At 47.4% G+C, this 25,886-nt stretch overlaps 9 protein-coding genes across 9 annotated transcripts; 5 read left to right on the top strand and 4 right to left on the bottom strand.

The window, feature by feature from the left end:
- Window positions 1-941: 941 nt before the first annotated feature.
- N7469_003408 (ADP-ribosylation factor-like protein) lies at window positions 942-1,931 on the top strand (the record flags this gene model as incomplete). The annotated part of the gene is made up of 6 exons (XM_056642328.1): window positions 942-991; window positions 1,093-1,165; window positions 1,235-1,254; window positions 1,319-1,381; window positions 1,504-1,575; window positions 1,658-1,931. The coding sequence occupies 6 exons, from the start codon at window positions 942-944 to the stop codon at window positions 1,929-1,931; spliced, it is 552 nt and encodes a 183-aa protein (XP_056501740.1).
- Window positions 1,932-3,056: 1,125 nt separating this feature from the next.
- N7469_003407 (resistance to Congo red protein) lies at window positions 3,057-3,803 on the top strand (the record flags this gene model as incomplete). Its single annotated transcript, XM_056642327.1, has 3 exons — window positions 3,057-3,082; window positions 3,184-3,291; window positions 3,350-3,803. The coding sequence occupies 3 exons, from the start codon at window positions 3,057-3,059 to the stop codon at window positions 3,801-3,803; spliced, it is 588 nt and encodes a 195-aa protein (XP_056501739.1).
- Window positions 3,804-4,452: 649 nt separating this feature from the next.
- sld5 (putative GINS DNA replication complex subunit Sld5) lies at window positions 4,453-5,338 on the top strand (the record flags this gene model as incomplete). Its single annotated transcript, XM_056642326.1, has 2 exons — window positions 4,453-4,629; window positions 4,709-5,338. The coding sequence occupies 2 exons, from the start codon at window positions 4,453-4,455 to the stop codon at window positions 5,336-5,338; spliced, it is 807 nt and encodes a 268-aa protein (XP_056501738.1).
- Window positions 5,339-5,761: 423 nt separating this feature from the next.
- On the bottom strand, window positions 5,762-8,407 carry N7469_003405 (cullin family protein; the record flags this gene model as incomplete). The annotated part of the gene is made up of 4 exons (XM_056642325.1): window positions 5,762-5,933; window positions 5,984-7,860; window positions 7,915-8,301; window positions 8,363-8,407. The coding sequence occupies 4 exons, from the start codon at window positions 8,405-8,407 to the stop codon at window positions 5,762-5,764; spliced, it is 2,481 nt and encodes an 826-aa protein (XP_056501737.1).
- A 238-nt stretch (window positions 8,408-8,645) lies between these two features.
- Window positions 8,646-9,242, top strand: N7469_003404 (DNL-type zinc finger protein; the record flags this gene model as incomplete). The annotated part of the gene is made up of 1 exon (XM_056642324.1): window positions 8,646-9,242. The coding sequence occupies one exon, from the start codon at window positions 8,646-8,648 to the stop codon at window positions 9,240-9,242; it is 597 nt and encodes a 198-aa protein (XP_056501736.1).
- A 776-nt stretch (window positions 9,243-10,018) lies between these two features.
- On the bottom strand, window positions 10,019-13,108 carry gua1 (GMP synthase (glutamine-hydrolyzing); the record flags this gene model as incomplete). Its single annotated transcript, XM_056642323.1, has 22 exons — window positions 10,019-10,055; window positions 10,113-10,171; window positions 10,303-10,455; window positions 10,505-10,678; window positions 10,735-10,776; window positions 10,837-10,848; window positions 10,912-10,926; window positions 10,983-11,011; window positions 11,103-11,146; window positions 11,198-11,274; window positions 11,327-11,358; window positions 11,416-11,803; window positions 11,861-11,889; window positions 11,954-12,026; window positions 12,077-12,201; window positions 12,257-12,321; window positions 12,372-12,380; window positions 12,442-12,481; window positions 12,531-12,563; window positions 12,620-12,743; window positions 12,860-12,883; window positions 13,067-13,108. 22 exons carry the CDS (start codon window positions 13,106-13,108, stop codon window positions 10,019-10,021), a joined length of 1,626 nt encoding a protein of 541 aa, XP_056501735.1.
- An 808-nt stretch (window positions 13,109-13,916) lies between these two features.
- N7469_003402 (uncharacterized protein) lies at window positions 13,917-21,782 on the bottom strand (the record flags this gene model as incomplete). The annotated part of the gene is made up of 1 exon (XM_056642322.1): window positions 13,917-21,782. One exon carries the CDS (start codon window positions 21,780-21,782, stop codon window positions 13,917-13,919), a length of 7,866 nt encoding a protein of 2,621 aa, XP_056501734.1.
- Window positions 21,783-22,154: 372 nt separating this feature from the next.
- On the top strand, window positions 22,155-23,899 carry N7469_003401 (CwfJ domain protein; the record flags this gene model as incomplete). The annotated part of the gene is made up of 2 exons (XM_056642321.1): window positions 22,155-22,168; window positions 22,219-23,899. The coding sequence occupies 2 exons, from the start codon at window positions 22,155-22,157 to the stop codon at window positions 23,897-23,899; spliced, it is 1,695 nt and encodes a 564-aa protein (XP_056501733.1).
- Window positions 23,900-24,383: 484 nt separating this feature from the next.
- N7469_003400 (uncharacterized protein) lies at window positions 24,384-25,825 on the bottom strand (the record flags this gene model as incomplete). Its single annotated transcript, XM_056642320.1, has 3 exons — window positions 24,384-25,513; window positions 25,583-25,641; window positions 25,713-25,825. The coding sequence occupies 3 exons, from the start codon at window positions 25,823-25,825 to the stop codon at window positions 24,384-24,386; spliced, it is 1,302 nt and encodes a 433-aa protein (XP_056501732.1).
- Window positions 25,826-25,886: the final 61 nt, after the last annotated feature.

Here is a 25,886-nt window from a genome sequence, read left to right as displayed (position 1 = left end):
GAGATGAAGGAGTATAGATAAGTGATAGGCCCTCAACCTCAGCCTCCCACTAGGGAATATTCACAGAAGCGAGGGAATTGAGCCAACAATGGGGCAGCTTTGAGCGGAAGACATTCGTAAAGTTGAGTTGCTCGGGGAAATTTTCGAGGATCCTTATCATCACGTGGTGATAGTAGGCGGTAAGCACACCGGCAGAATATTAGTCATCGGACAGCTTTCACCCGAGATCTTACAGGATATAGTTAACTATAGTTACTAGTACTATGTATGAACATAAATTAGTGAATAGTAAATATAGAATAGTAAAATAGTATAATTGACATCATAGTAGAAGAGTATCAATGTACTGTGTGGATAACTCATCTATAATCTCATATCAGATACTCTATATAATGCATTACCGATTGACAGTCTACTCCGTACTTCAGGGTGCTATACTTTACGTCAGTAAGCGCCGTCATGTGGTTCTACAGTATTTCTCTGCGATGCTTTGCATTCCTTGGGGATTGTTTGGTTTCTTTACTTTTTCTCTTCTTTTTTATCTCAGTTTGATTTTCTGTCTATACTTGATTCTATTCTCATCGCCCTTTCTTTTTCTTTTTTTCTTTTCTTTTCTTTTCTTCCCCCTTTTCCTCTCCTACTTTTTTCTTCTTCTTCCTCTTCTCTCCTCTTCCTCCTCCCCCCCACTTTCTCTTCCCACAACAATCCAATCTAATCCAATCCAATCCTGACCGACGCAGACTCAACTTTGGCCTATTCGATCTACTTCCAAATCACGGTTACACCTTGTTTTGGCTTGGATCTACATCTCCTCTTACTAGTATTCTACTACCTCAGCATATTCTCTATCTTCATCTCTATCACAATTATCTACTCATATTCTCTCCCTTCTCTCCCTCTTCTTCCTCCTCTTCCTCCTCTTCCTTCTCTTCATCCTCATCATGGCTGGCATCTTCCGTACCATCTATGACTGGCTTTTAAGGATGTTCTGGTAAGAGTGGGCCATCCGGGAAGTTCCCTCCCGGCCCGTTCCCTTTTCTCTTTTCTCCCCGCAGAAATGAAGCTCACCCGGTCATTCTTGAAACCCTGCAGGGCCACCGAGATGGATGTCACCATGATCGGCCTGCAGAATGCAGGAAAATCCTCATTACTGCGCGTTCTAGCAGTATGTTCCTCCCCTCTTTTCCCCCCCCTGCTTCCCTTTTTCTTATTTTTCTTTTGCTCATATTTGTAGGGCGGGGAATTTACCGTCGAGTAAGTGACAAGCGCCCCCAACTTCCAAGCGTATCGCCTTCGTTTTGACTCACGAGGGTTGCAGCTCCATCCCGACCATCGGCTTCAATACTAAACGAGTCCAAAAAGGCCATGTGACTCTAAAATGGTATCTTTTCATTTTCTTTTCCTTCCTTTTTTTTTTTCTTTTTTTCTTTTTTTTTTCTTTTCCCCCCTCCCTTTTCATTTCTCCTTCTTTGCTGATTTGCTGCATCTGCTAACCCCGCACAGTTGGGATCTCGGCGGCCAACCGCGTTTTCGCCCCATGTGGGAGCGATATTGTCGGGGTGTCAATGCTATCGTGTGAGTCGTCTGTTCTGTATTTGGGTTTGTGGTCTGTTCATGTATCGTCGGCTGACTCTTTTTTTTTTATTTAATTAAAAAGATATATTGTGGATGCCGCCGATCGAGGGGCCCTCCCCGCTGCCACGGAGGAATTGCATGACTTGATGACGAAACCTACTTTGGATGGAATTCCTTTGCTTGTTCTTGGCAATAAATCCGATCTTCCGGTAAAGTTGTCGGTCGATGAGTTGATTGATGCGATGGATCTTAAATCCATCACTCATCGCGAGGTGAGCTGCTATGGGATTAGTGCTAAAGAAGAGACTAATCTCGATGCCGTCTTGCATTGGTTGATTGCACGAGCTAGTCGATGATGGTGAGGGAATGTCTTCTGTGATTGATATGATTGATATCTGGCGATCATTCTTTGCGATCTCGATTTAGCTCGACGCATTTCATGGCATTATATCCATTTCGTTATTTTTCCCCCTTTTTCTTTTGTTTGTTTCTGTACTGAACATCGTGGATTTGTTTCATATTTTGTTTTCTGTTTGATTCAGCACTGGTAGACGGTTAGGCTCGCCGCCTCTGACGATGCAACGAATATATGATGACTGAGCTTGTGTTATTGAGAGTCATATTGATCTTCATCCATAGATATACGAGTAGAGTCAAATAGATGTAGAAGAACTCAATCTCGATCATTCTCCAGGGAGATGGCCAGCTAAATAAGTTCGCAGCACACACGGACCAAGTGATGCGTTGGCATTGCAGATGCCGCCAAGAAGAACATTAGTGGATCAGATCGTGATGATAATCTCAGAGCGTTTTTATTTTTATTATTAGTATCATTATTCAGTGAGTCACTATATTGTAGAGTATATAGTAGGGATATTGGCTGTCAATAAATAATCATAGCTGCTGGTAGAAGTATAGCATTGACTGTTGGAGTACACTACCACTATGTAGTACTATACAGTAGAATCACACTATGTATACTGATGGTAGATACAACACTAATGCGACCTATGCATTATTATTGATTTTGTCTTATATCTGATCATGTCTCTCACAACTCTGCTCTTTTATTCTAATATTTATAATTATTAATACGAATACTGTAGTTACATAGTACATACACTGTATGTACCTACAAAAGAGTCAGCCCTGCGCCTCACTAATCCACTGTGGCGTGATTGGCTCTGGGGTAGAGCTGCGCCTCAATGGCGATCAATCATTTTTCCATTCATTCATTCTTCTTCTTTTTCTTCTTCTTTTTCTTCTTCTTCTTTATTTTAATTTCCACTATCCTCTTGATTATAATTCCCATCATTTGATTATTGACTACTACACTACCATATCCAATATTATTGGCTTATACTAGCCCCTACAGTAGGACTCCGAGTATACTGCAGCCTAGTGCCAAGCCCCAGCCTCACTTCACCTTCAACTTCCGAACTTCATCTTTCACACTTCCATTTTTCTCCTCTCATCCAACAATGCCCATCATTCCACGTTACTATTGGTACGTCTACACTGATATTTCAATACCTTTGCTCTCCCCATCTCTCCTCTTCTTACCTCTCCTCTGCTCTTGTCTCTTAGAACTCTGCTAACTTCCCCTAGCTACGGCGGCGACGACTGCTATTATGGCTCCAACTGGGACCGCTGGGGTCGCTGGGTAGCATTCGCCGTCATTGTTGGCTGCGCATTCATCCTCTTCTTCGGCTTTGCGTAAGTCTCAAATTCTCCCCCCCCTTCAAACCACTCTGATCTCCGCTGACACTTCCAGCTGCTTCAATGCCCGACGTCGCCGAAGCCACGGTCAACGACCTTACACCGGTACAGGCTGGATGGCTCCGCCACCAGGTCCTCCTCCCCCAAATCAACCAATTTATCAACAACCTTACGGCTCAGACCCTTACTATCCCCAACAACCCCCGCCTCAATATTCCGCCAACCCGGCTCAGTACGGATACTTCGGCGCCGCGCCTCAGCCTCACGCGCAACAAAATGGTATCGAATTGCAGTCCCCACCGAATGCGCACTACGCTGGCGCGGCTGCTGGTCGTGACTATGCTCCTCCCGAAGGCCCCCCCACCCGCGAAGGTATGAGGGGCGATTGTGACGGTGATTTCTGGATGAGTGTCGACGGTAGTTCGGTCCGCGGTAGTCCGCGGCATTCATTCCGCAGTATGGAAATTCATATTTTCTGCGGAGTAAAAGAAGCTGTGAAACCGGACTGATTGCACGGGAAACTAGGCGTTTTCTCTGGTCCTTTTACGACCTCACACTTTTGTGGTTTTTTTTTGGGCTTGGTGCGAGACCGGATGATATCTATTTTTGATGTTTGTATCTTTTTTTTTCTATCTGGTTATGCCTTCGTGAAAGACTTGCGATTGGTATTGGGAGAGCCATAGTATCATTTCCCTCTAATATTTCTTCGAGTTAATGTCTGTCGAGCGAGTAGCTGCGATAGATTTTGGCTTTCGTACATGATTGATTCCTACAATAATGACATACTCAATTTAAAAGTGCATATCTGGTTTATACACCAATCAAAATAATATCATATTATACCATTACGATACTTGAATAGATCAGTCTATCTAACTACTAATGTGTTCTTATATAGTTCAATCGCCCCGTCTTCAATAATATCAAACCCATCTCTTCTCTACCAATTGATAAACTAATCTCTAAAGGAATATCGTCTACGAATCTCATATTTCATATATTAAATAGTAAACATTCTCCATCAAAACTTCAACCCTGCATATAATTAAATCATTCAAAATGGACCCACCCGCAACTCCGCCATTTTCGCGTCGCAACTTCAACTTCAACTCAATCCAACCTCAACTCACTCAACTTTAACCCACCCAATCATTCACCATGGATATAGACGACATTCTCGCTTCCGTCGACCACGGACCTGGCGCAAGTCCAGAATCAACAGCCATAGACCACCAACTCCTCACCCGTTTCTGGGTCGCAGAACGCGCCGTCTCCGAAGTCTTACCCTGGCCAACAGCACTAATGGATCGAATGATGGATCGCGTACGAACACAGGTAATCCCCTTCTATACCCAAGCCAATAATACAAATACCCTTGAGTCCTCTCTGAAGCAGAGTACTAATACACGGCCAGATTGAATCAATCGAAGATCTCGCCGCTTCATCAGCAGATCCATCAACAACACAAACACACCACCATAACCCAAATTTAAATCTCCGCCTCTCAATCCTCCAAACAGACCTCGCAAGAACCCAATATATAATCCGCAGTCTCCTGCGAGTGCGATTATCAAAACTCACAAAATACAGCATGCACTACCTCGTCAAACTCTCCTCCACAAATCCAAATCTCTCCCAATCACAATCACAATCGCAGTCTCAAACTCAACCAAATCCCGAGGACTCGGTGCCGGATATCTCGACGATTGGATCCTTTGATCCGCTTTCTGAGAGTGAGGCCAGTTTCGTACATGCTCATCAGAAGTTACTGGCTAGTCATTATAGTGGGTCTTTTATGGGGGCTTTTCCGAGACAATTGAGGAGGTTGGATGATAATGCTGGTGGAACCAGTATGATTCAAGGTCCTGAGACTCGTGAAGTCGTTTTTGTTAGGTGTCTTGGGGCGGAAGTTCCGGTTCTTGTTGTTGGGGAATCGGAGGAAGAGGAGGATGTTGGGGTTACGATGCGAATGGGTGATGTTTGGGTTGTTCGATGGGAGGGTGTAAAGAGTGCTTGGTTGAAGGGGGAAGTGGAATTATTGTGATAAACGAAATTCTCTATGAGTTTTGGTTAATGGTTTATGCATTTATGTATGTTTTTTCTTTCTTCTTTATGGTTGGGTGCTTTCTTGATTGGATATGGTGCATATATATGGCGTTGGAGTTGGAATGGGGTTCTCGTGAATCTAAGGATTGCATTGTTTATTTCTATCTAGAATGGGATGTGGATTTTGGATTACCATTTATATTGATATTATCGGGCATTTATCCGATATCCTTGGTTGTCATCTATGAACATTCAATCATCGCCGCCATAAAATAACGCCCCCCGCTAAGAATCAACACCGGCTATGCGGAGGAAATGAGTTTGAAAAAGTTAAAGGTAAACAGCAAGAGATGCTAACAAGAGAGAAAGCGGAATATCGTTATCATCATGTCCCATTGTATCACATTGCACTCTTGAAGAACTAAGCGACATAGCCATATGTTGGCGGCTCTTCGCCCACTCGTTCAAGATACTCCCGATCGATTAAGCTCTCAATTCGACGCTTGACCATGTTGACGTCCGGGACAAATCTAGAGGATAGTTGCGCAAGGACCTCAGTCATGAGCTGGGAGTGAATCAATTTTTTGCGTTGCCTAGGGAAGTTAGTAGAGCAATGGGTAAAAGCAGGGTAAGTTGAACATACTTCATAATCCGAACAATGGCCGCCTCAATAGTGCTGCCACGCTCCTCATTGAGCTTTTTCTCAGTATCTTTTCGCTGATCTTGATTCTCAGCTTTATTGGAACCACCACTGACCACACCGATTCGCACTTTAACGAATTGGCTCTGGAAGTCACCGTTGAAAGAGAATTGATCGGTAGGCTTCACGTCTTTGCTCATGGGCTCCTTCTTGAGAACTCTCGTTTTCGGAGCTACGGCGAGTGATTGGAGGTTCCGGATGAGATCGTTGTTTGGAATGCGAGTACGGGCCTGGATTTCTTCGAAGGTGTAGGACTCGCCATCTGGTAAATCGTTGAAAAGTAGGAGGATGATGAGGGCATAGGTGGACACGTTCAACTCATAACGTTGCGTTTTCCCATTTGAACGTCGGAAGGTAGCACGAATATCAGCAGTGCCCATGCCAGCCTGCCAAGATAGTTTGCGTCCACTGTGTTTGCTCATGTAGAACTTCTCAAAGCTCTGCTTGAGGCTTTCGATCTCTTTGGGGAAAAGGCATGGTAGTTGGACTTGACCATCCTTCGTATTTGTCATCATTTCCACAGGCCACATCGTACTGGTGAGGACATTGATATCCAAGTCGATTCGCTTTTGATCCGGGTCTGCGGTTTGTATGGCGTGAGCCTTGTAACCGGCTGATAGATCCTCGGAGATAGTCATGTCCTTGAACATGTTTTCGATACGCTGAGTGAACTGGTTTCCAACTTCCAGTTTCATCTTGGAAATCATTTGTCGCTCAGCGTCCATGCTAGATGCACGTTTCATCAACAAGCGACGAGATAGATGCTTCTTATAATATGTCTCGAACAGATCTTTGTCCTTGATATATCGAAGCAGAGTGATGCCATTGTCGAGGAGTGCGTCAATTTCATTTTCGGTCTTTCCCTTGATACCCTTCTTCAAGTTCTCGTCGAAGAAAAGTGAAAGATACTCCGAGCTGCGAGGGTTGATGTTGATGAAGTCGGCGAAGCTGGCCATGATCGAGCTTTGAAGCCCTTGATCTGACAGGAAGGAGGTTTCCCAAATAGTATCAAATTGTCGCTTGAGGGCCAGGATATCGTCTACCCATTGAATGGCGGACACAGTTTGTTGATTGACTGGCTTTTCTTTCATTTTCTCGCTTTTCTCGCCCTTTTTCCCATCCTCGGCGATTTTCCCGGATAAAGCTTGGCCTTGTGCAGATGTAAGAGCAGACGCATTAATCTCCTTACCATGCTCGATGATACGCTTGTTGACAACCTTGATCAGAGCTTCTTTCTTAGGATCCACTCTAGCATTGAGTTGGTAGATACTTCGCAAGCCATCCAACTGGTCGTGGTCGAGCATGTGTCGAACACCGGTGCCTTCGAGTTGCACGACCTCTTCAATGTTCTTCCGGATAAGTTCCTCATCTAGTACGTGCAGTATTTTCTGCTCCGTCATCGACGACAATGTGTATCGACACCTCTCTTGTTCCTCGGAAATCCGCTGCGATGTAATTCGGCAGAAAGTTGTAGCATCTCCAATTTCAATAAGACGTCTGCCTTCATCTTGATAGAACTCCGTACTTGTGCGTAAAAACGAAGGCTCGAACACAGACAAGTAGAGCTTGGAGCTTTCCTCCTCGGTCATGTTTTCATAAAGCCCCTCGAGCATTTGAATGCAGTGTCGAACCAAAGGCCGTTCAATAATGTGTCCATTTCGTTCTAACTGGATCATGAAGAGTATTGTTGATTCAAGAATATCGTACACAGTGGTATCTGAGTGGGGGGGGACGGCGGCGCGAAGTACATTGTCACGAAATAATGCCATGGCGACAACATAGATGGACGGTTTTGTTCGGTCTGCGGAGATGATTCGATCCTGGAAATGCGATTAGGTATGGAAAAAGGGAGTTATAGTGAGAAAGTCTCTTACCATATACATCAGAACGTCTGTAATCATGCCCATGCAGAGCTGATGGTCCTCCCACCTCGCCTTCAGCGCGCCCAGGAACCTTTCCCCCGCAGCTCGTCTCTCATTTGACTGATCTTGCATTTCCACCATACCCTGAGAGCGAGTAAGACTAGTTGAGATAGACTCTGTGACTTGTTTTTGAACGTTGCTCCGGAGCCAATCCTCCTCTAGGGCCTTAACTTTCTCGTAAAGATCATCACCCCGCATCATCAACACTATTCTGTAGGCACTGCGGTAGATTTCCTCGAAAGAGAGGGCGGATGCATTTTTGGTATTAATTTCGGTCAATGAGGAAGATAGGACTTTCCAGCTAGAGTCAAAGTCGTCTGTTTTTGCAGATGCAAAGCCCTATTGGTCGTCTGTTAGGAGGAGTGTATGGATATTAAATACGGAGGTTTCTGGAACGTACCCGACGAGGAGCTCGAATCTTATTACGAGCCCTCATGGCGGCCATTTTGAAGAGTCGATCAGCAGAGAAATCGGAAATTGCCACGAACGAAAGTGATTGTCGCAAGGTCAAAAAGTGTTAACTTGGTCCTTTTCCACTCCGCGGAGGAGCCACCGGAATAACATTGGTCCGCCCCGCCTTGACGTCGATGGTTTCCTTTTCGTTTTATATTCATCACTCGATTCAATCTTCATTATTTTACAAGGCAAGGGAAGGATATTATAAAATAAACAATACCGCAAACATGCGTCCTTTCACGTCACAGACCCTACGTCCATTGCGATCTCTTGTCTATCCATCCTCAGCTTTCGCATCAAGTCGCGTACCAGTCTCCCGATTCTATTCTTCACAGCTGGTACAGAGCAAGCGGGTCTTACCATCTTCCGCCATCCCCAGATCAAATCGAACGCTTCCATCACTATTCAGATTTAATTCAAGCGCGGCACGACCACTCACCGAATCACCAGTCACTTCCGAGACTGACGCCGAGCGCGAAAAGCAGAACCAAGAACGTCGTCAGGGAGAAGAGGCATACCAGATCACATTTACCTGCAAACCCTGTGGAGAGCGATCCTCGCACCGTATGTCAAAACAGGGCTACCACCGCGGCACGGTCCTCATTCAATGTCCTTCATGCAAGAACCGCCATGTCATGAGTGACCATCTGGGTATCTTCTTCGATAAGAGCACCACTCTGGAAGACCTGCTCAAGGAACAGGGTCAGACATTGACACATGGTCAGACTGATGGTAATCTAGAAATCTGGGATGATGGTTCTTTGAGGAGCTCTGGCTCGGGACAGGCGTTGCCTGATGAATCTGCCAAGTCAGAGTCGTCTTAGAATCTTCGGACGGATTTCCCCATCTGCACGTGGGTTATCTGGTGAACACGTTCAAGCCAAGCTTGTCTGTGCCTTGTGCAAAATTGTATTATATTTAAATCTCCGCTCTCTGCATGGCGGGTTCCAGGCATCGATGAGAAGGGGCGAACGAGAGGTATAGAGGAGGATGTCTACCTGTCAGACTTCATTGTCATGTAACACTACGTTGTTGTTTAATAGATCGGAGTACCGATGTGATATAGAGATATCTTTTTGAAGATGAAGACCAATATCTTACTGGGACCTTCAATCTCAAATGTCTACATCCACTAATATCATTTCTTGGTCGAGGCGATACGTGAAGTCTCTGAACCTGTACTTAACGTTTCTCAAAATTGCCAATATACTCTTAGTCACTGAGTAAATAGGTCCGACGCCAGTGTTTAGCAGTTGCTCTGGCAGAGTCTATGATGCTTGAGTTTGTCCACGTTCTATTCAGGCACCGGGATCAGGATCCACTAGTAGTACACTGTATAATTCAATTACCGCATCCGCGGGTAACATGCATGAGGCACTCGTTATGTCCAAAATAATTCATAATTGCATACTCTATCTTTTGGAAGGCCAAAGACATCCTGGTCTAAAAATTAGACCTGAATCTGTGGATGACTTTTCCCACAGGATGCCCCTCTAATAGAATCTCTAAAAAACGCCTAAAAAGTAAATCCTATTTTTTTTTCTCATGTCACGCCGGCAAGTGATCTATATCGCATTATTTATCCCCCATGCCAGGTCATTTACTCCAGCTCAATGGTGCCGGGGGGCTTGGAGGTCCTAGAGAGGCGTGTCAGCTGATAGATCAAGATAAATGGCATGAAAGCTTTTACTTACAGATCGTAGACGACACGGGCGACACCGTCGACTTGATTGCAGATGGTGCGAGAGACATCCTACAGAGGAGAGTCAGTAAGTTGAGACGTATATATAATTCGCAACTTAAAGGGGGATAATTCATTGAATGAATTTTACAGAGCCCGTTCATTTCATAAAAGCCCGCAAAGCAATCTGGAGTTGGACTTACCGCGAGGAACTTGTGATCAAAATTGAACACCTCCGCACTCATGAAGTCCTTTGTCTGGACAGCACGGAGAATGATGATATAGCCCCAAACGCGCTGGTCACCAAAGACACCGACACTGCGGTTAGTATCGACAGCAGCGAAAGCTTGGGAGATCTGGAAAAGGTTAGATTGTGCCCGGGTTTTGTTGATTTAATCTACTGACCTGATCGTACAGACCAGCCTCCTTAATCTTGGAGATGAAAATGTGGTCGGCCTGGCGAGCAATCTCAACTCGCTCCTGGGTAACATCACCAAGAATGCGAATGGCAATACCAGGGCCGGGGAAGGGGTGTCGGTTGACAAGAGACTCGTGGATACCGAGCTTACGGCCAATAGCCTGTTGGATGTTAGTATATGTGAAGATATAATCCATGCCATAGGATTTTCACTTACCCTCACTTCATCCTTGAACAGAAGTCGGAGAGGCTCAATCAGCTATGATAGAATTTGGTTAGCCAATCTATCGTAAGTCAAGCAACAGGGAAATCTACTTACGCGCAAGCCTTGCTAAATAAGCCATATGGATTAGTAAGGAAATCAATCGATCGATATCATGTTACATCAACTTACACCTTTCATCATACGCTGTATACTAGTTAGTCAAGGTGCCTTAGATATCAGAGATCGGAAATTATACTTACCTCGGGCAGACCGCCAACATTGTGGTGAGCTGTACAAATTGTTAGCTTTGCCTCATATATTTCGTGTAAAGATCCCTTAAGAGAATTGCTCTGCTCGCGGAACCGTATTGTGTGGCTTACTCTTGATAGTAGCCGAAGGACCACGGAAGCTCAGAGATTCGATACTATTGACGATATTAGCTTTGACTTTGACAGACAAGCTGGTCTCCACTTACACATCAGGGTAGAGAGTTCCCTGCAAGAACCATTCGACCTTGCCGGTGTTGGGGGTGTTCTCTGCTTCTTTCTCGATCTGAAGACCCGTGTTAGCTAGCCATATAAGTCCCCAGAAAGATTGTCCGTACTCTAATAGCCTCTTTCTCGAATAGATCGATGACTTTAGAGCCGTCAGTACTCTATAGCTCGCCAATTTCAATAATATTAAGATACGCACAAGTAGATCCGATGATCTTTCGCTTCTTTTCAGGGTCAGCAACACCCGCAAGACGGCTCAGGAACAGCTCTCCAGCCTCCACAACTGTGAGGTTAATTCCCAGGTGCTGTCCAAGGGTCTTCTTGACTTCCTCGCACTCGTTGAGACGCATGCATCCTGTGTCGATAAGAATGGCCTTGAAGCGATCTCCGATGGCCTCGCGCATGAGGGCAGCACCGACAGTGCTGTCAACACCACCACTGACAGCACCGAGGACAAGTGCCTTATCACCAACGAGCTCGCGGATACGGGCAATTTCGATGGGAGCGAAATCGTTCATCTTCCAGTTCGCTTGAGCTCCACAGATATCAACACTGAAGTTACGGAGGAGATCGATTCCGCGCGGTGTCTAAATTCGAATATCAGAGGGAGTTATAGTATAGGGTTTGAGGGAAGGATAACGAACGTGCTCGAGCTCAGGGTGGAATTGGACACCTAATCACATCGCGTTAGCATCTTGCTCGGCACTTTCAAAGATTGGGGTTTGAAAAAGACGAACCAAAGATGGGCTTCTCCTCGTGAGCGATACCAGCGTACTCGGAGTTCTTGGTGGCAGCAATGACCACGAATCCCTATTCAAATCAATCAATGTGTCGTAAATCGGGATCCTCATATTACTCACGGCAGGAAGGCTGACTAGCTTGTCGAAGTGAGACATGAAGGCAGGCATCTCATCACCCACGCCAGCGAAGAGACGGTCGACGTGACTGTTGACCTTCTTGACTGTGACATCGGCGTGACCATACTCTGCAAAGGCAATGTCAGATATTATCTTCGATAGTGTTTCCCCAAGGCAACAAACCTCGTGCTTGACCGCGGGCAACATTCTTGGAATCGATGCGCCATGCGATTTCTTGGCAACCATAGCTGGGTAAGATTAGCGGCATATCAAAAGCCGGTGTTGAAGCAGTTCATACCAGATACCACTATATCTCTTGCGTTAGTCCAGCCATGGAAATTTGAAGGGTTGTCAGTAACATCACTTACAGGATAGGGACGTTAAGATCGAAGACGCCGGGGTCGACATCTATATAAATAAGTATTGGCAACATGACACTCCGGGAAAGAAACCTTACGGGGCGATCCCTCGTCGTAGACGGAAGCAGGACCTATTATTCGAGTCAGTCTTCGACGCAGTCTATTATAGATTTCCGAGACTTCATACCTCCGGAGAAGACAATTCCCTTAGGTTTCCATGTCAGATCGGCGATCTTGGTGGTGCATGGAAGAAGCTCAGCAAAGACACCGAGACTGCGAAGACGACGCAGAATCAAGTGGCTTGTTTGGGACTTCAGCGAGAGAAGTCAGTATTTTCCATTCGTAAAGGTTTATGAGTCACGCGGTCGTATTGAAGCCCTGGTATGTGAAGTAGGCCTGGGCAGTTCGACTGCCGGGGTTTACGTACGCCGAAGTCGAGCACTAGGATAGTCTAATGAATAGATAATTAGCAAATACATTCTTTCTGAGTCCACGGTGACGATTATAAGACAATTGCGACTGCAAGAACCCGTCTTGAAGCGACTGGTCGCAAATTGCGGGGAGGGAAAGATAATTGGAAATGGGATTTTCAAGTTCGCCATCGCAGCTTTTGCAGGATTGTGGATGTACATACGTCGAAGTTGTTGTGAGGCGCTTCGTCGAGATTGGTAGCCATTGTAAATGTAGTCTCAGTGACAAACCAAGAGAATTCGTGGGGTTAACGAAGGCAAAGAATCTTGAAGGCATCGAAAAAAAAAAAAAATAGGTGGGGTACAATCGCACCGCCTCTGCAGCCACCTCCGAAATGGGACACCGCCTTGGAAATACTCTTTGTGAGCACAGAAGCAGCAGCTAATTTGGAGATAAGACTATATGTGTTGTATAATATTTGATAATGCATTATGTTACATGTGTACTGTCATCCTGGACTCGTATATTCAAAGCGCATTTGCGAGCAACATGCCTTTAGTCCGGCAGTATACCAAATATTTGACTCATTTATCGCATATCCACCGCTTTCATGGGATCCAGTGACAACTTCCCTTGACGCATGTATTCTATGAGTCATTGATATAAAATTCCATGGGATTCAAATCAAAGATACTCAAATTCTGACTTTTGAATTTGTGAGCAGATGAAGTTTTATGCGGACATGATCTCGCATATTAGGAGCAGATCGAAGTGAATGGCAATAAAGCGGGGGCGGGGCTAGTATAGATCTAGATACTGAGTAGGCGGTGAGGGCGATCTATATACATACTATTATGATGCATCAGTAGATCCAAAGACTAGAAATTACTAGTAGTAACTACTAACTATGAAGCATCATTGTTAAGCAAAAATGAAATCTATAATTTTGGTATATACTAGGAAATAGATTAGATACCACTCCCAACGCCAGCTTTTGGTATGCCAGTCGAATCATAAACTTTGAATATGCAACATGAAACAAATTGCCGTACACGTCCTCTGAATTTTTGTATTTACCATCCTCTTCTCTTTCCACGGTGTTCCAGACCCCTCTCCTTTCTCTTCTCTCTCTTACGGTCATTCCTCCTCTTCTTGTCACGCTCGTGGCGCTCGGGATCAGCAACAGCCTCAATGCGACGCTTAACTCGTCTGCCTTCACGACGCTCCTTGACGGTTTCTTGGACCTTGGTCATTTGAGCAATGTACTCGGAGGCCCCGAGCTTCTTTTGCAAAGAGTCGAGGACCTCGTGGCAGTTGGAAACAAAGGACTTGTATGTATCCTGGAATGTAGGATCGGTCGAGCGTGGACCGGGAATAGTCGTATCGGTGAGATGTTGAAGGGGAAGGAGGATAGTAGAAAGTGAAGGTTTGATCTGTTCCGGTTCAAGATGCCGGATTAATGCGGCGAGTAGAGTGATCGATGCGGTCTTAGGAACCAGTGCCGCAGGACGACTAGAAATAACTTCACGACGAAGAAGGTAGGCGATTTGGCCGAAGATGTAGTGGATAGCGGTCTTGGCCTGGCGAGCACCGTTCGTTACGACCTCGCCATTATCCTCATCGGCATCTTCGTCATCATCTTCATCCTCCTCAACTTCGGACTCAATGTCATCCTCGACTGCTGTCTTCTGCAGCTCGAGACCATTCTGCGCACAGCATCGGCCGAGGAAGACAAGGTTGCGCACATTTTGCAAAGCCAATTCTTCGGTGATACCAGGAGTACGAAGACAGCGTAGACTGGCCCGGATCAACTGGAGCATAGACTCCTTGTCAAGGGCAAGACCCGAGCTACCGGCCAAAGGAAGAGTGCTGTAGCCATGGGCTGCGTGTGTCTTTGCAACATCTGACAACCATGTTCCCACAAGGTTAGAGGCACATGCCTTGACCCAGGCATGAGGGAAGAATAATGATTCCCGAACATTAGTCCAAATAGTGGTGCAATGCTGGCTAAGACCGAGCGAAGGAACTGTCTTGCAAAGCTTAGTGAAAAGTTGCAGAGCGAAGTAGAGGGTCTCCCAATTTCCGTTCTCATGATCCTCAACAATTGGCTGGATAAGGTCGGGCAAAACGCCGACCACGAAACGAGCCTGCTTGTCCTTCTCTGTCTCCTCTGCTTCGAAGTAAATTCGCATGGCTTGAAGACCGACACTGCTCAAAGTCTTGTTATCGGTTTGCTCCAGCCATGATCGGAGGGGAGTCAGCATCGTCTTCATTTGCTCTCGGTCCGCGCGACTGTAGAATTGACTGAGTAAAGCACCAGCCATTTCACGGCATTCAGGCGAATCATCGTTCGCCATAGCCAGCACAACAGGCAAGAAGAATGTGCTGACAATGTCTTGCGCCAACTCCTGTCCAGTCTTGGAAAGAAGTAAGTGGACTGCCTCCAGAACCGACTGGCGTCCTTCCTGGTGCTTATAGTCGAGATTCTTCGCAAGGAACCCGAGCTGCTTTGTCCATCGGTTCTTAGCTTGGGGATACTCTATCAAAAAGTGAATATAGGTTCCTCTGGCAAGATCACGCGCTGAGCGAGTCTGGTTTGTGACCATCATGCTTGCGATGGAATCCATCAATTCATACATCTCTGTCACAACGAATTTGCGCGACATAACCGCACGGATGAAGTTGAAGGTGATACCTTGGCGGTCGGGTTCTTCGATGTCGGCCTTGAGACGGTGGAGTAGGTATGCGAGATGTCCATCGCGAAGCTTGGTGGTCTTGCGCTCACGGATCATAGCAGAGATCAGCTTCAGAGACGCCTGGGAAGCTTCCGAATTCGTGCTGGGAGACTCCTTGATCATCTTGACTGCCTCAGTTAGATATACATGGGAGTTCTCGTCAAGTTCGGGAATTGGGAGCTTGATAATCGTGGACAGCAGTCGTAAGGCAGAGATCTTGACCTCCTCGTGGGCTTGCACAAGAGCATCACCGATAATAGGCAGGAAACCCGAGATATTGGCGGCAGTCATCAACGAGCCGAACTTGTTCAGAATAGCGCGAAGGATATCAAGTGAGAATCTGGTAAGCTTGTAGATATGGGAGGATGTTGTGCCTCGCTTTTCGCCACGCTTAGCACCCTGAAGCTTGACCAGGAAGCGTTCTTCATTTCTAGACTTCGGACCTTTCTCTTGTTCAATGGTACTGTTGTCTTTGTAGGACTCTTTGATGACTTCGTAGCAGAACATTAGCAGGTCTCGGCTCTCAGCACCAGGGTTTCGAAGCAGACCAATGCCAATTCTTCTCATGAGCTCATCAAGCTTCTTGACCATGTTCGAATTGAGCTTCTCCCGCAACAGAGCTTGAAGGGGTAGGACGAGCTTGGAGAGATCAGGGATTGTGGCGTTCTTCGCCAAAAGTTCCATTGAATCGTAACTCTTGCTGCTCTTGACTTCTTTCATCTTGCTGACGTAGTCCTCGGCTTCCTTCTCTTGACCAACTGTACCGAAGGTATCGTCCATTACGACTGAAACTAGTTCGGGAAGACAGTAGTCCAGATCTCCCTGGTTGAAATGATCGGTGGTCACCACTAGTAGCGAGTGAACGGTGAAAGACAAAACGTGAAGTTGGTATCCCCGTAGCAGAGTGTGTCGTAGCTCTTTCAAGATGTAGCCGAAGTAAGCAGGGCCAAGAAGAAGGGAAACATCATTGAGCGTTTTCCGGGCAGTGTCTCTGGCATCCTGTGATTTACTCTTCAAGATGCTGCAGACGTCAAGAAGAACCGGCGACAGGCGGATGGCCATTTCATCCTCTGTAAGAATCTTCAAAAGCTTGATGGTGGTCACTGCAGCTGGCAAACGCAGACTCATCTCAGCCTCGTTCTTATGGTGGATGAAATGAGTCAAGAAAGGAATGAAGTTGGTCGTCAACTCAGTAGAAACCTTATCCAAACTGGGGAGTGTTTTCGCGAGCTTGCACTTCACATCGCAGGTATCCATAGCATCGCCATTAGACTCGTCACTGGCCTCCTTCTTTTGGTCCATAGCACTGGAAAGAGCATCGGACATGCGGCCCAGAAGTCTGAGGATATTCTTCTCCATTTCGGGCTTGCTCTGCATGTATCCACGGTATCTGCGGAAATTGTTGCGGAACTGACTCCAGTCTAACCACTCAGCAAGGGCACCGATAGTAGCGACAGCTTCGGCAATCAAGTTATGGCCACTCTCATCTTCCGCCCCTTCAAAAGCGAAGTGCTCGATGAGCGGCAAGAAAATGGAACCCAAGTTGCTTGGTTGGAGGTGCCCCTTGGCAGCCTCGGCCGCGAGACGGCGCAGCGCACGGAGACGACGGTGCTGCTGGATGTGAAGAATATTGTTGAAGAAAGATGCTTCTTCATCATCACCGACCAAAAGATCATTCATGTCTTGAACGGACGGCCTGTCAGGGTTCATCTTAATGAAGTACCCAAGGGAGGCAACGATCTCGGCACGGATGAGTTCAGATTTGTTGCGAACTCCAAATTTGAATGAAGGGAGTAAGACATCGTTCACGAGGGCTTCGAAGTCTTCCATTCCGGTCTCAGCGGCAGCCTTCTCGATGAAGCATCTCAAACCGTAAGAGGCGCTGGATCGAACAGCCAGTTCCTCTTCATCCTTGACGTGGAAAAGCATGTTGTAGAGAATAGGCCTCCATTGCTTGGCACTAAGATTCTGAGACAAATCATCGTTAATCTTTCGGAAAGCCTGGAGACGACGTTCGTAATCGGGCTCGAGCTTTCTGACGGAGCGTGAATTCAGATCAGCACAGAGCTCAGCAACTTCAGCGAGCTCCTTATCGTGACTTGCGAGAGCCATGAACACGCGTGCCAAAACCTCTCTGTTCGCATCATCCTTGAAATAATCGAACATGGATGTAACCGCCTCAAATACCTGTTGCGAGAGTTTGGCATCTTCGTTGGGGTTATACAACGGTAGGAAGTGCTCCAGAATTCGCAAAAGACCTGACTTCGTCTTTGGGCTAACACGGTCAGGAGGCTGGCGAAGTAGATAAGTCGCGATGTTGATGAGGCTAGATGTCTCCTTGGAGGACTCAACACATGGGGCGATGAGCGAGAGAGCATTAACACCGGAGAACAGGACAGGTTTCGAAGGGGGCCCAACCCTCAGGAGAGGACCGAGGTGAGAGAGAGCATGTTCGAGGTATGGAGAGAGGACTTCGGATCGAATCTGCTCCGGGGGTATGTCCGACATCTGATCATCGTCTCCTTCCTTCTTGCCTGTGGACTGCTGTACCAGAGGCACCAGAACTTCATCCATGACGAAGATTTTAACCTCGTCGCGTGTAGACTCAACACCAAGGCAATCAATAACCTTGATGAGGACATTCTTATTGTGCTGTACGAGGTAGAAGGTTGATCTCGGAGCAGATGCCCAGGTATGGAACAAGCGAAGCAGTCCAGAGATACCCTGAGCTGTTTCAATGGGGAACTGATCAAGGCGATCGTCAATCAATTCTCTAAAGATGATACCGACATATGGCGTCCAATCGCGGTCAGAAGCAACCGAGAAGACCAAATTCAGGCAGCGGATACAAGTCTGACGAATATTCTGGAAAATGGCCAGGAGACGCTCGTCCTGTCGGTCCACGTAGATGTCACTCTTCTCGTCATAGATTGCTCTGCACGCTCGAACCAAGCAGTAGACTACAATATTCATGGTCTGAACGGAGTAAGGAATCATGCGGCTCTGGAGAGTGTCGAAAACCGTGTCGATCATCTTTAGCAGACCAAGTTGTCTCCTGGGGCTGGTGAGCTCCTCCGAGAATGCGGCGGGGACCTCACTGTCGTCCTCAACAACGGAGACCTTGGATAGAGAGCCGAAAGCGAGCTGCATGAACAATCCAAAGTCTTCCTCGGAGAGAAGCGAAAGGGAGCGGAGAATGGCCTTGCGTCTGCCAACTTGACCAGCCTGTCCAGATCCGCCAGCCTTTGAGATCATACGACCATAGAGAAGACGGAGAAGAACCGGGAGCAAAGCAGGTCGGTGCTCTTGTTCAATCAGGCTGTCTTCGGTACCAACACGGACGAAAACCGACATCTCATCTTTGAATCTAGACTCGTCCAGGATGTTGAGCAGGTTCTCTTGGTAAGGCACGACATGTGCATTCTTCCAAGTGAAAAGAGCCTTGAGAGCTGCTTTTTGGATCTCCGAGTTACCGTGGCAAAGCAAACCGAGAACTGCTTCATGGACCTCAGGAGCCTTGTATAAAACCTTCGGGTTGAGGAATTGACTAAGTAGCCCAAGCATAGCCAGACGATCTTTGAACCCCCATTTGCTGGTCGCAGAGTCAGCTTCCACATCAGCATCATTATCAGCAGGGAGTTCGTCCTGGTCATCCCGAGTAGCCCAGGTCAAGAATAATGGCATGATTTGACGAGAACGCTTCTCTGCGACATTTGGAGTAGCATTCAACACACGCAAGGCATGGCTTCGGGGGAATCCAGGAACTAGATCAGCAAGTTTGTGATCCTTGTCAAACTGGCCAGACAAAGCTGTCAAGGGATCCCCATTCGTCTTCATGTTGGCTGTGAAGACATTCTCAATCTTCTTAACATTGAAACACTCAAACGGGCTCGAAACAAATGAATCCTCATTATCTTCCTCAATTTCGTCCTCATTGGTGGCACCAGAGTCCCGCTCCTGCAACCACCGAACAGACAAGTCCGAAACAATTTTCTCTCCGTCTGGGTGTTCACTGATGGTTTTCAGAGCAGCGGCAGAATCGTCCCACAAAGGAGTAAGCTTCTTTGAAAATAGACCAAAGCAGAAGTATGGGATGAGACTGGCCATCCATCTGCGAGAAGAGATCTGAGGGTAGAGAAGCGCCAATTTGCGAACATGCATCGAAACAGTTCTGGCACTTTGAAGGGTCAGGGGACTTTCTTCGATCTCGATGGCCAAAGAGACTGGGGAGACATCGTCGCCAGGGACCCGCGCAATGAGTTCACGTAGGATTTGAAGGGAGATCAGTCTTAGTTTTTGGGAAGGGCCGGCAAGGTTAAGGATCAGACTGCTAGCAAACTCTTCAAGATCAGGTGCTTCGAGATCTGAAGACTGAGGCAGGGCAGTAACGAAAGCTAAAACACCCTCTAGGAATAGAGGTAGACGGACGAAATTTGCCGAGGCAGATAGAATTGGCTTCCACAATTCTGTATCCAGGTTTCCAGCTTGCGTGGCTAGATCAACATACATCTTGAACCCTTGACCAAGATAGAAGACCAATCCATTGTTCTTTTGGCCATTTTGCTCAGCCGCGGCATCTTTCAGTGCTGAAACCACATTGCTGTGAAGCTTTGTCACAATCTTAGGCAAACTCGCAGAGTCTGCGAATAAGGAAATGGCCTTTGGAAGTTTGACCAGCGCATTTAGAACACGCTCATCGCTGGCAGGGTACGTCAACGAATCGTATAAGTGGGATCTCAGTCCGTCTGGACATGATACATAGCCTGGCTTAGAGGCTTCAGATGTTATGCAACCAGACTGGCTCAGACGGAGGAGTGTCAAACACATTTCCCATTCATGCTTTTTCCAGGAAGAATTGAGGAACTTCTGGAAGTAGGGAACAAGAAGACTTTGGAAACGCTCGGAGCCCCATTCGGAAAATGTGTTGCAGAAAAACAAGAAATATTTTGAAAGAGGGCCTGTGGACAGCTGGTCCATCAATGGACGCAGATAAGGCAGCATTTCATCCATGGGTGACATTTGGAGAGCGTAGGCGACAGCAGCAAGGATCTGGGGAATGACCTCGGAGTTTTCATCTGGTTTCGCGGCCACCTGCTTCAGAAGGGTGACCAGAGTCTGGTGGACAGCCTTCCAGTCTCTGATTCTGGTTGCTTTGCGTGTTCCGAAGCAGATGAATATCAAGCGACAACACTCTGGCAGATTGGCATTATCAGAACCCTTAGATCGGTTCTCAATGTACTCTTTGACTGTGTCGAGAATTGGGCCGAAGGTTTCGGGGGTGGTGTGATGGATGAGATTGATCACCAATCCATAAGCAACCTCAGCCGGTTCGCTGCGCTTTTCACTTTCCGGAGGAATCTGATCCAGCACACAACGCAGAATATCCATTCCGTTGGAGTGAAGACCATTGTTGAAACCCTTGATAGCATCCGAGAACATGACCATCAAACCCTCCTTGTAATTTTCAATATGCTTTCCTTCCTGTGATGTTTTTGAAATGTCGTCGAAGAGGTAGGACACGGCATTCTCGAGGGGAGTAGGGTTTTTGTAGTAAACGAGACCTGCTTTGCGAATAAGGAACGACATCGACTCGGCGGCGAAGCGAGCAACGAAAGGTTTTTGGCGCTCCTTTCCGAGGTATGGTATCATGATGCCGAATAGTTGGCGCAGATCCGGCACTAACAGTCTGGAAAGGAATTTGAAGATCCAGGCGAGACAGGTGAAACTCCATTCCACCACTTCAACATCTGGGTGTGTTGCAGCAACCGAAGCTACTAAAGTGACTGACGTAGCGAAATGCTTCTCGAATCGAACACCCAGATCCCTAGCAAATTGAGCGAGCAGACTCATCAGAGGTTCAATAGAGTTCTGGTCTCTCTTCTCGATGTACTCCACCAACAGGGCCATTATCTTCTCTTCATGGTATAAAATTTGGGCGAGACTCTCGGAGAGGTTATTAACACGGCGTGCGAATTGACTGAAGTTGTCTGACAGATTCATTTCGACCCAATGATCGAGGGCCGATCTGAAATATGATGAAGTCTCGTCATCTTCACCAAAACTATCTCGGCGCACGCGATGAATCGGGTCGATTTTGAGCTTTGCGATACGCTGCGAAAAGGGCTCCCATCGGTGGGATTTTGTAGTTTCGGTACCCTTTTTCAAACGCCTTGTCGGCTTTGCTCGTGAGCTTGGCGCTACCATTTTGGTAAGGCGAACAGGTAGCGCTGCTAACGAGAAAGATGCTTCAAAAAGTGATGGCTTGCCCGCATCAAATCCAAAAAAACTGAGCGGCGCCGGAGCCACTTTATTCCGGGCCGCGGAGGAACAATCTGCGTTTATTCCAAATTCGGACTAGCCCCGTCACGGGGTGGCCCAAGCTCCTCCACGCCAATGCGATCCGCCGGCAATTTGCAATTTGCGACAAGACTCTCCGGCACGAGGGTTGAGAAAGAACCAGAAGTACAGGGTGTTGTAATCTGCTTGAATTAACTTTCTCGTATATTCTCCGAGATTTTTATGACACGGCTATCCAGCGCATATCTCGTTCGAAGAAGGGGATAGGCTCACGACATCATGGCTTCTAAGATGTAAGTGACATCCCATCATATCACCGAATCGCGTACTAACGATGGATTAGCATTGTTCTTGGAGGCTTGAACTGTCAGTTACGCGCGGCCTTCACAAAATTGGCCAAGTTGCAGGTCAAACAAAATTTTGCTTTCGCGATATTGGTGGGCAATGTCTTTGGCGATTGCTCGACAGAGAGTGAATTGGACGAGATTACTGCCCTACTTTCCGGCAGCATTAGCGTACCACTACCTACCTACTTCACTCTTGGCGATAAACCTCTTCCAACAAGGATAGTGGAGAAGATCGAGGCAGATGATGAAGTCTGTCCTAATCTGTACTTCCTGGGCAAGCGTGGAACTCTCAAGACATCAGAAGGCATTCGTATCAGTGCTCTGGGAGGCAAATTGAGCGAGGAAACATCGCAGTCGAAACCGGAGACCAATGCCTCTGGCAGGTTCCAACCCACATACACCGAGGCCGATGCTCGCGCTCTCTTCGGAACACATAGTGCGGATATCTTAATTACAAACCAATGGCCCAAGGGTATTCGAACTGGGTCTAAAGTGCCTATTCCGGATGATCAGGCCAATACACTAAGCGAAATTCAATGCGTGTCCGACGTTGCTGCCACGCTGAAACCTCGCTATCACTTCTCTTCATCGGAGGAAATCTTCTACGAACGAGAGCCTTTCTTCCACCTCCCTACAGAAGACAGCCCGGACGTCAAACCATTGACCCGCTTCATCTCCATGGCTTCATTCGGCTCAAAGCAAAAAGCAATGTACGCCTTCACACTCGACCTGACAGCCGCGCCACCTCTCACCGTTCCCGCCGGCGCAACCGCATCCCCTCTCCGCGCACCCCAAAACAAACGTAAAGGCCTCCCAGCCCAACGTGAATCATTCAAGCGCTTCGCCGCAACAGATGATGACCACCATCACCACCGTCCACATAAGCGCCACCAACGAGCTCCTCCCCCAGGCCCAGATCAATGCTTCTTCTGCCTTTCCAACCCTAACATCGCCGCCCACCTCATTACATCCATCGGTAACGAAAGCTACCTCACAACCGCAAAGGGGCCCCTTCCTCCAACGGATTTCTTCGAAGATCTAGGATTCCCGGGCCATATTCTCATCATTCCATTCTCACATACGCCAACGCTAGGCTCGATTTCAGACCCCGAGTCTCGTGCCGGCACTTATGCGGAAATGCAGCGATACCGAAGTGCACTCCACAAAATGCTTACCGATCGTTCAGGTGGTAAACTTGGTGCTGTCACTTGGGAAGTTAGTCGCGGCAATGGAATTCATACGCATTGGCAATTCCTTCCTGTACCCGTATCTTTGATTAATGAAGGTCTCGTCGAGGCAGCCTTTAAAGTTGAGGCTGAGAATTTGAAATATCCCCGTTTCACAACTGTTTCAAATGAAAATGTTGAAGCAGGTGATTTCTTCCGCGTCTCGATTTGGAACGATTCTGCGAAGCAAGAGACAAATGCAGATGCCGAGGCAGAGACAGAGGGCAAGGTAGACACAACAACTTCGTCCGGAATCGAGAAATCCCTCCTTCTGGAATTAAATCCGGACTTCAGATTTGATATTCAGTTTGGTCGAAGGGTCATGGCCAAATTACTTGAATTGGATAAGCGCATGAATTGGAAGGACGCGACGCAATCGCAGGCTGAAGAGGAAGCTGATGCAGAGGCTTTCAAGGAGGCGTTTAAGAAGTTTGATTTTTCGATGGAGTAATTGAACAATCTATTTACTCATTGCATATGGCTATCTTTATCCTTAGATGTAAAATATGAATACCAATGTCCAATTGAGACTAGAATCTGCTGATCGAGGCTTATTTGAATTTTACCATATTCACGGATGTAATTTAAACCATTAATTTCATCATCTGAAGCCGGATATAAAACCGGTCGCCATTGATTATATACATTGCAAGGATCTACCTAGTGCATACACGATGGCGAAGGAAACAATTCGAAAGAAAAAGGAAAATGGTATCAAAGTCTCCCACTCATACAATCCGAACCAGTTCAAAAGTAATGCCCGGCACGACAGGGAGTCGAAATAAACGAGAGGGGGATAATTGTGATAAGATGAAAAGGAATTTTTCAGGTTCGTCCATGATGGCAAATACCCAAGATTGCAAAAGCAATTTGAGACATCGATCGTATAGAACATTTCCGCCGCCATATTATGGTCTTGGCCATGGTTACGCCACTTAGAAGTTCTGGGACGCATTTGGTTGACGTCCACTCTGTAACAGGCTGGGTGGGCGATCACGGGTTGGCTCCGAGATGGCTGTTCCAATGGCAGTTCCTGGCGGAGCGCCGTACTCGTGCGTCGCATATTCATGCGGCGAGGGGGCGTTGAAGGGGGGTGGTGGTGAGGAAGGGATGGACGGGGATGTTGTTTGCCCACGGTAGGGCTGGGAGGTATATGTTGGGGGATAAGCGCTGGAGCCAAAGGAGTTTTGGCGACTGAACCCAGTTTGCTGCTGTTGATGGATTGGGTCCGCAGCTGGGGAGAGCGCAGTGGGAACTGGGTTGTAGTTTGACTGCGGGTTATAGGCTACTGGCGAAGGCGAAGTGACGGCGTGGTAGCCCGCTTTTCCATTATCATGGTAGGCGTCGTAGCTTTGGTAGGGCTGGGCGTCGTAGGGGCTTGGTGCGCCAACTGGAGAAGCAAGTCCCGGAGAGCGTCGAGCATATGGGTCTTGAGCTGCCGCGAAGGTGTTGATCGGTGCTGGGGAACGGCGCCCGTAGGGGTCTTGTGCGGCGGCAAAAGCAGCCTGTGGACCTGGAGACCGTCGGGCATAGGGGTCTGTTGGGTTAAGCGCAGCTTGAGGCCCTGGGGAGCGGCGCGCGTATGGATCCGTTGGGGTGAATGCAGCTTGCGGACCCGGAGATCGACGTGCATAAGGATCTGTAGGTGTGAACGCAGCCTGCGGGCCTGGCGAACGGCGCGAGTATGGGTCTGTCGGACCAAAGCCTCGGTACCCACCAGCAGTGATGCTATCGTCTTTGGTATAATCCGAGTATGCGCCGCCTGGATGCATGGGCGTACCAGCGCCCTGTTTGCGGTCCAAGGGTTTCATCTCCACGTCCTCATGGGGTGTATCGTCCTCAACATGTTTATCCACAGCATTGGCCCAAGTGGGCATTGCCGGGAGCGCATCCTCGTCGACGTGCGAATTCGCGGTTTTGGGAGTATCAAATGTCGCAGTTTGTGTGGCGCCGCGATAGACAGGTGGAGCCGGGGATGCTTGATATGTTGGATTCGGGACTGGAGGAGGAGGCTGATGGAATGGAGGATCGTCATAGTATTTCGGTTGCTTGTTTCTGCGACGGCCTGATGGGCAACAGCAACCGCAACAACATTTACAGCATTGATAGCCGCAGCAAAGACAGTTAATGATACAGGCAAGGATTGCGATCACGATGACGGATCCAACGATAATACCGACTATAACTGGCCATCTAGAAAGTATCAGCACTGTTTTCAACACTCGTTTTCCTTGACGCGGGAAATAAGTAGAATGCAAACTTACTTGCACCAGGACTTGGCCATACACGTATCCCAGCTATGAACAGATTTGAACTCGTCGGCGATGTTGCGAGCAACGATCGGATGAGCCACGGGGCTCGTATTGGGCAAATGCATGATGAGGCTAGAAGGAATCGATCATTGGAATGGGATGGCGAGGGGATCAATTGGGGTAATC

The sequence above is a fragment of the Penicillium citrinum genome (genome assembly GCF_028827155.1).
Source record: "Penicillium citrinum strain IBT 23319 chromosome Unknown utg000003l:1.0-4596430.0:1.0-4598250.0, whole genome shotgun sequence".
Lineage (NCBI taxonomy): Eukaryota > Fungi > Ascomycota > Eurotiomycetes > Eurotiales > Aspergillaceae > Penicillium > Penicillium citrinum.
Note: the sequence above shows the minus strand (reverse complement) of the source record. Positions and strands in the feature narration are given on the sequence as shown.